The 12,138-nt window shown below is 39.5% G+C and overlaps 1 protein-coding gene across 4 annotated transcripts in view; it reads right to left on the minus strand.

Annotated features, from left to right (window-relative positions):
- Positions 1–12,138, minus strand: part of Sh3tc2 (SH3 domain and tetratricopeptide repeats 2) — a 68,394-nt gene that overhangs the window by 45,421 nt on the left and 10,835 nt on the right. For all 4 annotated transcript variants that reach the window (XM_070036354.1, XM_070036353.1, XM_070036352.1 and 1 more), the window contains exons 3-6: positions 9,430–9,557; positions 5,186–5,291; positions 1,999–2,142; positions 572–773 (exon numbers count right to left, since the gene is read on the minus strand). In XM_070036354.1, coding sequence (XP_069892455.1) covers positions 572–773; positions 1,999–2,142; positions 5,186–5,291; positions 9,430–9,557 — 580 coding nt within the window. The remainder of the gene's footprint in view (positions 1–571; positions 774–1,998; positions 2,143–5,185; positions 5,292–9,429; positions 9,558–12,138) is intronic.

Raw genomic sequence — 12,138 nt, forward strand, 5'->3', positions numbered from 1 at the left:
AAGCCAGAGTCCATGGCCTGGGACGTTTGTTAGCACCCTGGATATTTGAGTTTACAGTAGCTTCCAATAGGGATTCATAAATTTCAGTGTGGAAAAAAAAAGGCCCTTGAGAAATTCCTTTAATGTAGATTTCTAGCCCACACAATAATCCTGTCACTCAGGGGCAACCTGATATATATAGTGCAGCTGTCTCAAAAGTACATTAAATAAATAAATACAATGTCTCAAAAATAAATACATACAGACAATACCAATTTCCTAGGCTACACTCTGAGAGCCAAAAGAGGAACAGGGAGCTTGACTGTGTAGTAACATCCCGAGTAATGAGGCACAAGCAGCCTGCATTGGGAAACACTGTATTGGAAAGCCTGTATACCAAGCCCATCTGAAATTTAGAGTTGTTTCCAATTTTGTCCAGTCTTGACTGTGATAATCGAGAAAATAAAAAGACACCTGGATTTTGTTCTTGTCCAGGCACATGGAGGCCTATAAATAAAAGTGTACCAACTCTGATTTGTGTAGACCTTGGTGTAGACTGAGACCTTCTCTTAGCACACAGGGGGCTACTTACTGATGGAAAGGGACAGGCAGAGGCTCCAAGGCTGACACTGGCACCAGACCCCGCTGGCCCGTCACTAAGGACAGGCCTTCCCACTCAGCTTCATCTTCAGACAGCTTGACTGAGATTAACTCATTCTTGCAAAGTGTCAAACACTCCCCATCCTTCTCAGCAAGTGGGACCACGGAGCATGTGGCTCTGCAGACGAAGTGACCTGTAAAAGAGGAGATAAGCCCTTTCCAAGAAGTAGCAAGAAATGAAAAGGGTTTATCATACCAGATTAGGTTTCTGTCCAGAACAGAGAGACAAAAGCCAGGGAGAGGGCCAGAGGGCCTTGTGATCCTGAGAAAACCAATAGGAAAAAAAGCCTTTGAGAAACAATTCACTAGCATTTCTGTATTACTTGTGAGGACAAGGCTTCACAGGGACCTTACCTTGAAAGGTGAAACAAAGCCTACAAAAAGATATTTGCATTAAATAAGACTTCATTCATAATTGTTGCAACTTCATGCTTAATCTTAAAAATGACAAGGAATTAAGTTGAGACAGAGAAATAGAATTACTCCAAATTTTCTAATAGCAAAACATAAAATTCTTTCCCTCCTAAATGATTTGTACACTGCAACAAAAAGACAATTACTTTTTCAAATGTATCTTGCAAATCTGGCTCCTTCAATGTGTCAATTAAGTCCTCAGATTGAACCATCCTCTAGTCTGATGGCATCATCTCTTATAAAGCAATCAAGAAACTCTTATCATTACTTTAATCCATTTCATAAAATAGTTCAGGTATCGGTATTATATTTTACAGCCCAATTAAATCACATGTTTAGTGTTTCTCAGTCTTGGGTGTCATTAGAATGAATACATGGGAATCTTTTGTTTTTTTTATTTTGTATTTTTTTATGCTGGTACTGTGGCTTGAACTCAGGTCCTAGATTGACCCTGAGCTTTTTTGCTCAAGCTGACACACTACCATTTGAGCCACAGCTTTACTTTTGGCTTTTTGGTAGTTAATTGGAGATAAAATTCTGAATACTCTCCTCCCTGGGATGGATTTGAACAGCCAGCCTCAGATCTCAGCCTCCTGAGTAGCTAAACTTACAATCATGAGCCGCTGCACCTAACTGCCTTTATTTTTTTTAATGCCAGAGTCCTTACCTCTAGTAACTTAATTGGTCTAGGCAAAGCCCTGGAAAGGGCATCTTTGTAACACTCTAAGAAGTCTAACAACTCAATGAGACTGACCAACACCACCATTCATGTGGTGTTTGTGGTATGCCCAAGCATGATACTTGAAATATGGTTATAATAGGTGTGTCAGTTGTAAACATTTTCATGTTTTAATAACTTTGCCTCTCTTGGTGTACTAATTTTTTTAAGGACTCCAATAACAGCCATCCAGATACGACCCCATCTTCACCCCAGGCCCTGCTAACCTTCCTGTATGAGGAGGCCCATGTACATGTTTTCCAGGTGATTGTCGTCGATAGACACTTGGATCTCCGTGTCCTCCACCAGTCTGCTGTTGAGCCAGTACTTGTGATCAAAAAGGAGGTACTCCAGGCACGTGGACACATAGCCTAGAAGCCAAACCAAGATTCCTAAACAGATGAGATTTTTTCCTTGGCTGACCACAAAAGGGACCTCCCACCTAAACTTGCTCTTGATCACCAAATCCCCTCCCCAACCTGCGATCTAACTAGAAACAGAAAAGTAGGAAAGAAAGACTTGCGAAAAACTCTCTAGAGTGAACTGATTCCTCCATAATTGATTTCTCTAAAATACAAGCCATATATAAAGGATTTTTACCATTTTCAGCATAATGTGGTCTCCATCAAGGTGTAGTGAGATGACCAAACCCAGTGATCACTGTCTAACACAATCAAGGAGTTTATAATATTGACTCTAACAGGTCCTGGTCTTCCTTTCAAGTTCTATCCTGAGATTAAAACTTTTGTGCTCTGTTGCTACAGTAGCTGAAGAGATTCTCCATAATCCCCTGAGTCAGGATCTTTTGCTTCAGCTTCTGCTTCAGCTCCCCAACTCCAACCTCAGCACTCATCCAACGGTCAGTAAGCCCTGTCCTATTAAAAAAGCAAATTAAGCTAGGTGCCGGTGGCTCATGCCTGTCATCCTATCTACTTAGAAGGCTGAAATCTAAGGATCGTGGTTCAAATTCAGCCAGGGCAATAGAGTCCAAGAGACTCTTATCTCCAATAAACCACTAGAAAACTGGAAGTAGTGCTGTGGCTCAAGTGGTAGAGCACTTGCCTTGAGCTGAAGAGCTGAGGGACAGCACCCAGGCCCAGAGTTCAAGCCCCATGACTAACCAAAAAAAAAAAGAAAGAAAACTAAAACCTATATCAATTGTAAAATTCAGTAATATATATGTAACTATACATATGTCTACATATGAATTATTTGTATTTAATGTTTGCTTCATCAGAGGCTTCTCTTTCACATGATGCAGGAACCTGTCTCTTTCCATTCAGACTGCCCACTGCATTGATTGGCCTGTGTCCTTCCATAATTGAAAGTTCACACATGGAGAATCTTATTATGTATATACAGGCGTTCATTCAGAAGGTCTGAAGAGGATCCTGAAATTCCACTTGCTGACAAGTCCTATGTGGGGCATGTGTGCTTCGTGCCACACATGAACTGGCCCAAGAAGCATAATCTGAATGTTGAAGAACTCTGGTGGTTCCAGGAGATGTGGAGAGTGGAGAGCAGAAAAATTACCATGACTTGGGAATGTAAACTTGTTCAATAACTCTGGAAAGCAGTATGGAGGTTCCTCAAAAGACTAAACACAGAGCTTCCCTATGACCCAGAAAACTCCTGGGCATCTATCCAATTGACTGCAAACCAGGCTACACTAAAGTCGCCAGCTCAACCATGTTCATTGCAACATCATTTACCATAGCCAAGATATGTAATCAACCCACATGCCCCTCTGTGGATGAATGGATCAATAAAATATTATATATATATATATATATATATATACATATATATACACACACAATGGAATCTATGCTTCCATCAGAAAGAATGGCATTGCCCCATTCATAAAGAAATGAAGACTTGGAAAAGATTATACTAAGTGAAGTAAGCCAGACCCAAAGAAACATAGGCTGTATGGTTTCCCTTGTTTATAATAATTAGAATGTGCTTATAAATCTACAAGAAACCCAATAGATAGTAAAAAAAATGATTACATTACACTTGAACATTATTAATTAAACAGCAGTGTAAACATTCACACAATGAAAACAAAAGAGCATAATATTAGGAGAGGATCACAAGGACTCAATAGCTATGTGCAAAAGATCATATAAAATGATGCTTATCAAAACAAGCTGCAAGAAATGGAAACAAGATGTTTTTTATTGTACTGTTTGTGGTTCTTTTTTCCTTTTATTTTCTTCTTTCCTCTGATTTATTTCCTTCTGTCACTATTTTTTATTTCTGTAGACTTTGTCTTGTATCTAAGTTTATCTGATTTGGTGAGGGGAAGGGGAAGCAAAGAAACAGTGGGACAGAGGGTGAAGCAATTCAGCAGTGAAACCCACAGGACACTATCTTGGAAATGAACTATACAAGTTGGGGGAGTGAAGTCAGGAGGGGGAAAACTGGGAGAGAATGAGGGAGTGGGTGACACTGTTCAAAAGGAAAGGTACTCACTACCTAACTCATGTAACTGTACCACCTCTATACATCACCTTTACAATACAACTTTTAAAAAAAGAAAAAAGTTACCATGACTATTCAAGAAGTTACACCTCTAGCCAAGGATCATCTTGACCCTTCAGCCTGGCATAGCATCTTGCCCTGTGTATGTCTGCTTTGAGCCCTGTATTTTCTGGTATGTGGCAAATGTTCAGGAAATCAGGTGGCTTTTGTATGGTTTAGCTTGGCTTGGCTTGGCTTGGTTTGGCTTTGAAACCATGACTTCCTTATCATGAGTTTTTATCCTCTCAAGCAGGTACATGAAGCATTTCTCATCACAGAGCTACTATCACTGTGTCTCAATTTCTTTCTTTACTTTCTAGCAAGCCTTGTAGCCCAAGGTCATTTGAGCATAGATTACTCTCTATCTCTTTCTTTGTCTCCTTTCCAAGGCATCTATAACTTCAATATTTGGAGACGGTACTTGGTCTTATTTACTTCTCTTTTTGTAAAAAAAAAAAAAAAAGAAGAAGAAGAAGAAGCTCATGTCTATGTCATTATCAAGTTAGTAGGTAAGCAAAATACTTGCCAATTGATCAGATACCTTATAAAGATAACTGTCCCGGGACAAAAGAAAGTGATCTCTTTACATGACATGTTAAAGTAATAATATTGGCTGTGCTGTTTTTTTATTTTACTCAAGAATGTTTTCTTTCCAGTTGATGATTGAAAAGCTAATTTTTAAAAATGGTGCCAGGTACCACAACAAAAACAACTTATTTTCTCTGAATTTAGTGTTGAGTAGTCTGTGATATTTCAAAAGTTTGCCATCCACCTTAGGGGTCTATATCCTTAAATTATCATAATCAGACAGACTCTTTAGTATTAAGCCCAGCCAACTGACTAAACTGTGAAGTGTGTCCTCCTTCACTTGCCTGCTCCATGTCATACCTAATTTTAGGTAGGTTGAGAACTTCCAGATCTCCTCCATTGTCTTGAAGGTAATGAAGAACTGGGCACTCTGGGACTGGATACTCACCAGCCTTGCAGACAGGTCCTAAGTGGAAAGAACACTTAGTCAGCCTGGGATGGCAAAGGTATACTGTTTAAAATTACGTTTACAATGCTCGTTTCATGTCTCTGCATGTGATCATGAGATATACTTGTATATACTCAAGTAATATTCAGAGTATGTGATTCTGGCTCAGTTTAGAAGCTAAGTCAGTTACTGAGTAACATTTTGCAACTCTATTCAGCTACTACTAACTTGGCCAAAGAAGTTCTGTTGGTAATATTAAAGTTGTATTCTCTGAAATAAAAATTCACCTGTGAACTAATGAGAACTTCCTTTGTATATTGTATAAAATTATCTTTTATGTCCTTGTACAAAGGAGTTTCAGTTCAACACATCCATTTATGTATACAATGCATCTTGATCAAAGTCACCACTTTCATAATTCTCCCCAATCTCTCCCAACCCCATCCATACACTCGGTTTTCCTAGTTCCATGTTCACATATGATATTGATTATATGACTGCATTCACCCCCTTTGTCTCTCTGTCTACCCCCTTACCCTTTGACATCCCCTCTCTTGTTTATTCCAGATGCCTAGTATTTATTTTGTTAAACTGTAAGCTTAACAAAAGTTATCCCACTGGAATCATCTTACATATAGCACATTTTTGTTAATATACTTGTATGTATACATATAAATATATGTGCTTACACATACATATAATTTAATTCTAATACCCACATGTGAGAGAAAACATGTCCTCTGTCTCTCTAAGTCTGACTTACTTTACTTAACATGACAGACTACAGCATGGAAGACAATCTTTGCCAGCTATACGTCGGACAAGGACAAAATATCCAGAATATATGAAGAACTCAGGAAACTAAACCCTCAGAGAATCACTAACCCAATCGATAAATGGGCAAAAGGAAGACAAGTAGAGTCTTCTCAGAACAATAAGTAAAAAGGAAGAAATGAAGAAATTCTTAACATCTCTAGACATAAAGAAAATACAAATCAAAACACTGAGATTCCATCTCACCCCAGTTAAAATGGCCATTATCAAGAATACAAACAACAGTAGATGCTGGCACAGATGTGGAGGGAATGGAACCCTAGTACTGTTGGTGGGAATGTAAACTGGTGCAACCACTGGGGAGGCATGTGGAGATTGCCCAGAAAAGAACTACCTTGTGATCCAAGAGACACCACTCTTACAAGTCATGATTCAGTAAAGTCTTGTACAACCATGTTCATTGCTGTACTGTTCACTATCGTTAACTTATGAAAACAGAAGATGTCACTTAATGGACAAATGGATCAAGAAAATTTCACACACATACACACACACACATCAGAATTTTACTCATCTATCAGGAAGAATATTACATCATTTGCAGGAAAACAGGTAGACCTGGGTAAAGAGAACTTCTTGAGTACACATTGATTTCATATTTTTATAAAATCCAATAGGAATAATCTAAACATTAATCAACAAGAGAGTAACTAAAAGGAAGTATTGCTCACATATGGAGTGGGATATTATGACATTGTGTAGTCTTTAAAAAGAAAAATAAAGTCCTCTGTGTACTAATGTAGTCTCTAAATATGCTCTACCAAACAGAACCACTGGACTTGAACTCAGGGCCTGAACACTTTTTCACTCAAGGCTGATACTCTACCAGCTGAGCCACAACTCCATTTAAGCCCTTCTGCTCATTACTTGGAGATAAAAATCTCATAGACTTTCCTACACAGGTTGACTTTGATTGAAAATCCTCAGATCCCAGCTTCCTGAGCAGCTAGGATTACAAGCAGAGCCACCAGTGCCCAGCCCTGAAAATATATTCTTATTTTTATTTTTATTCTTCTTTTTAGTAGTAGTAGTGGTGGTAGTGGTAGTTTCTAAGGATGAAAGGACTTAAACCACTTCCCAGACTTGGTTTCAGTCTTTCTCTGTTGGTTGCCTACAGAACCAGAGTTGACTGTAGTGATAGAACACGACTCCTCCAGACAGATCCTGCCTGAGACCCTTAGGAAAAACCTAAGAAAAGAAAGAATACGGAAAGAAGGCCTATAGTTCAGCAAAGTCAAACTCTGTGGGTCTAATTTTGACACTGTGGTTCTGATTTTTCCACAGGAAACCCCAAAGAAACCCCAGATCTTCAGAGGACATGGATCTTGCAAAAAAGAGGAGGCAGGTGAAAGTTGACTTAAAAAGAACTTATTAAATGCCAGGCACCACACCAAGAGCCCTAGAAGTGACACTTCATTTCATGTAACACCCACTATAGCCCTAGGAAGAAAGTGCAATTACAGAATTTATCTATTCTAAGATGCACTTTTTATAAGATCTAACTGATTCTGAAATTAAAAGTAAGGAAGCATGCAGTCATACCTAACTAGCAGCATTTATTTTTCTCTTGGAGGCACATAAAAGAATGATGCATGTTAAGTTAAAGATATCTCACATCTAAAATTAGTATCATCCCAGTTTTATATTCAAGAAGACCAGGGCACTGAGATGTGAAATAACTTATTCACAGTCATCTGAAGTGAGTAAGCAGGGCCTTGATTGGACATTGGTCTCTAAGTTCCTGAATTCCACACTGAATAAAATAAAAATGCAAGTCCCTTAGGTCCCATTACAAATTACTTACTGAAGCACAATTACCAAGTTTTCTACAGGTACAATCTCTTTTTCTCCTTCTGACAAACTAGACACTGTCTTTGTTCAGTTTTTAACCAGATTAATGCAGATTTAAAAACTTCGAGATCAAGCACAATTGGTGGCTCACACCTGTAATCCTAGCTACTGGGGAGATTGAAATCTGAGGATCCTGGCTCAAAGCCAGCCTAGGCAAGAAAGTCCATAAAACATTTATCTCCAATAAACTACTCAGAAAAAAAAACAAGTGGCACTGTGGCTCAAGTGATACAGCACTAGCCTTGAGCAAAAGAATCAATATTCCCTTCCCTACCACTTATTCTAGAAAACTGTTTCCATTTCTGACTCCTAGTTAGTAGCTCCTAGACTGTATATCATTGGCTAGGTTATAGCAATGCAATGTAATAATTAAAGATATAGTATATCCACTGCAAAAAACTGAAATTTGTTTATTCTATTGTATTTTTCCATCATGCCAATATTTACTATCATATTTTAACTGGCAATTTTTTTCCTTTAAAATATAAATACTACGAGATGCTGGTGGCTCACTCCGAACTACTTAAGAGGCTAAGGTTGGCAAATTATGGTTCATAATTTGGCTCATAATTATGGCTCTTAATCATATGGCTCAGGCAAAGTTGGAAAATCTTATCCTAATTAACCAGCAAAGAAAAAACATGAATGGAGGATAGATCAAGCAAAAAAGTTAAAGGAGAGCCCTGAGTTCAAGCCCTACTACTAACACCATCAGTCAGTCAATAAATAAATAAATAAATAAATAAATAAATAAATGCATGTTTAATGGTTACTGACATGTGGGAAGGACAGAATAGTAGGATTATTATTTAATGAGTGGAGAGACTCAATCTGGGATGATAAAAAGTTCTGCAGATAAATGTCATAAATGAATTAAATATTTTTAAATGGTTGCAATAAAAAATGTTATGTGTGGGGCTGGTAGAGCACTTGCCTTGTGTGCCTGAGGCCCTGGGTTCAATTCCTCAGCACCACATAAGCAAAAAGAAAAAAGCCGGAAGTGGCACTGTGGCTCAAGTGGTAGCGCGCTAGCCTTGAGCTGAAGAGCTGAGGGAGAGACAGCACCCAGGCCTAGAGTTCAGGCCCCACGACTGGACCCAAAAAAAAAATGTTATGTGTCTTGTGCCACTGTAACAAAAAATAATTCAAATGCTATACATTAGAGAATAAGGCTGTTATTCTAACCATTTTGTTCCAGAATTGAAATAACTCTTCCAAGATCATTGGGTAAAACCAAGTTCTCTCTAATTCAGCAACTCCAGGTTGCCCTGTTTGGAATTTCTGCTCACTACTGTGAAGCAAAAAATGTGTCCATATTTCTTCAAGAATGTGTACAAGTTCATTCACACTGTCAACCAGATGTTTTCTTGAGGGCCTACTTTGTTCTGGGTGCTGTCCAAGGTCCTAGAGATGCTGCAGTGTCGGGACACAAGGTCAATGGTCAGAATGTATTCTCTTTGCCAACACTCACTTTGAACAGGGCTCGCACATCCTGGTCTTGGTTCTCCAGCGCCCAGAGACGCCTCCGAGCAGCTTCCTGCAAGGGTCCATTCACACACCTCCGTGAGCGGCTCTTTACACTGAAGGAGAGCATCAGATCTGAACAGAACACAGAGGGAAACATCAGGCTGCACAGCAACAAAAGATATATATATATATATATATATGTCTGGTCCATGTAATAAGGCCAGGAAATCATTTGGTACATGCACACAGGATGTTTATTCTGCTATATTGATAATTTTATATGGCCCATAATGATGTTAGAAATATTCAAATGGCCCCTGGCAGAATAAAGATTGACCACTTTAAATTGATGTCCTCATTAATTACAGACTGAAGTGATCTTAAAGATCCTCCAAGGAGCTGGGCATTGTGACCCACACCTGTAATGCTAGCTACTCAGGAGGCTGAGATCTGAGGACTATAATTCCAAGCCAGCCCAGGCAAGAAAGTTGGTGAGACTCCTATCTCCAATTAAACAGAAAAAGCTAGAAGTAGAGCAAAAAATGCTCAGGGACAGTGCCCAGGTACTGGGCTCTGGGCTCCTCCAAGGGTCCCTTTAACGTGTCTTTCTCAGGGATATGGAGGCTGCTGAAGCATATGGGGTTCTGGAGCAGCTCGAGGTGGTGCACACACAGTGGTTATTTCTGCCATAGTGCTGGCACAGATATGGCCATGTATAGCTTTCTAGGGAGGATTTGTGAAAGTTCTGAATCAATTCTATTTTGCCTATAACTAAAGAAGTATGTTTATATGATTATGCAACCAATTCTATATTTTATGCATTATATACACATGTTTTTCTAATTGGATGTTCCATCCATAGGTGTTTGTCTGGATGGCAAGCTTATATAGTACAATCAATCTTTCATTTCTTCATATTCCACTTTCATGTAACAAATGTTCATTGAGAGCCTCACCAGAGCCCACACTGTTTTAGGGGCTGAGGATACAGCAGAGGAGGGAGTCATGGTCCCTGTCATCCTTTCTCAGGCCAGAGAGAAAAAGAGAATTGAGACAAGACTCCAAATGCATTTATTAAAATAGAAAAGACACTTTCAGAGGTCAGTGTGAGTCTTATCAGCAACAGAGATTGAAAATAACCAATGTGTCCATCTGAACACTGGCTTCTATTGAGGTTTTAGGAAGCAGGAACATGAAGTTTTCCTGCCTAAGACAAACCTACAGACTGAATGATATTAAACTTGTGCAAGAAATACAAGTATCACAAGAATCACTCCTACCTGGACAGTGATGGCTCATGCCTGTTATCTTAGCTACTCAGGAAGCTGAGATCTGAGGCTTGTAATCTTAAACCAGTCCAGGCAAACAAATCCAAGGGACTCTAATCTCCAACTAACAAAATAAAGCCAGGAGTAGATGAGTATCTCAAGAGATAGAGTGGCAACCTTAAGTGAAAAATCCAAGTAAGAACATGAGACCTTGAGTTCAAATCCAAACGCACATGCGTGCGTGCGTGCGTGCGCACACACACACACACTCACACACACACACACACACACACACACACACACAAATTGCTTTGGATCAAGGACAGAAAATTTTAAACACAATGAGATTATAATGATATAATAATGAACAAAGGGCAACTGCTGATCAAAATAACCCAATTCAAGCTGTTGAAAGCCGGTACAAGAGGACATAATAAAGAGTGATATTTCAGGGCAAAGTTAATCATGAGGAGGGTCCAATATCAGGCATTTGTTCTCATCAATTCACATGAGACCTCTTCTCTACCTATCACTTTTACAAGGCTATGGAGCAGAAGTTTAAATCTAGATAAGATTTAGCTTGCAGCGTGTAAGAAAGCAGACCATCATAGAGAGAAAAAAACAGAGAAATAGAGAATTAAATATTCTCCGTTTGAATTTCCCTTTAAATATCTCCATTGCTCATGTCTGACTGTACCTATTGGCTGTAATCACAGAGCTCGAACTCTGTTTGGCAAGTAAGTAATTCCATAAATACATTTCTTCTAGACATAGAAAAGTATAATAGGGTCACAAAGCAGTGAGTGATAGGGCAGGTTGGAGGTGGGATATGCATTTGGATGGTGTTAGCACAGGTCGTGCTGAGATGGTTCATTTTACACAGTCATTGTCTTTTCAAGTGCATCTCCTCGAGACAACCAATGTCAATCTTGTTAATAATCTTCCAGCAGAATAAACAGAGAAAGCATTGGACCAGATAATCACAAAGATCTGCCTTCTAGCTCCAACTTGCCAAGGTCTTTGCAAATTCCTGTTCGAAATGGCCCTATCACACAAGCACGGGTCCACAGGGCAGTCTCTGGAACACCATCCTTACCAAGTCTGTCTTTAGCTTTTTCAGAAGTCCTTTAAGTGCTATGGCTACAGGTCAGCTCTGGCACAGCGTGCTCCAGCCAACCTGACTTTAATGTGAACTACAGGTGGGTGTTTTCTCCATTTGTTTCCTCCCTGGCCTTGCTCCAATCTCACCCAGTCCTGACCCCTCTGGCAACCCCTACTCAGCCCCCCTCAGGTAGCCTTACTACATGTTGACCTCCAAAAGGACGAACAACCCCCAAGATGATGTCCAGGCAGCAGTCACACAGACTCATGCACAAGACTTGGCTCTGTTCTGCAATCACCACCTACGGCTACTAGGCATCTCTCCACACTTGACTTTTCCTATT

Source organism: Dipodomys merriami, unplaced genomic scaffold (assembly GCF_024711535.1).
Source record: "Dipodomys merriami isolate MVZ:Mamm:240054 unplaced genomic scaffold, mDipMer1.0.p SCAF_27, whole genome shotgun sequence".
Lineage (NCBI taxonomy): Eukaryota > Metazoa > Chordata > Mammalia > Rodentia > Heteromyidae > Dipodomys > Dipodomys merriami.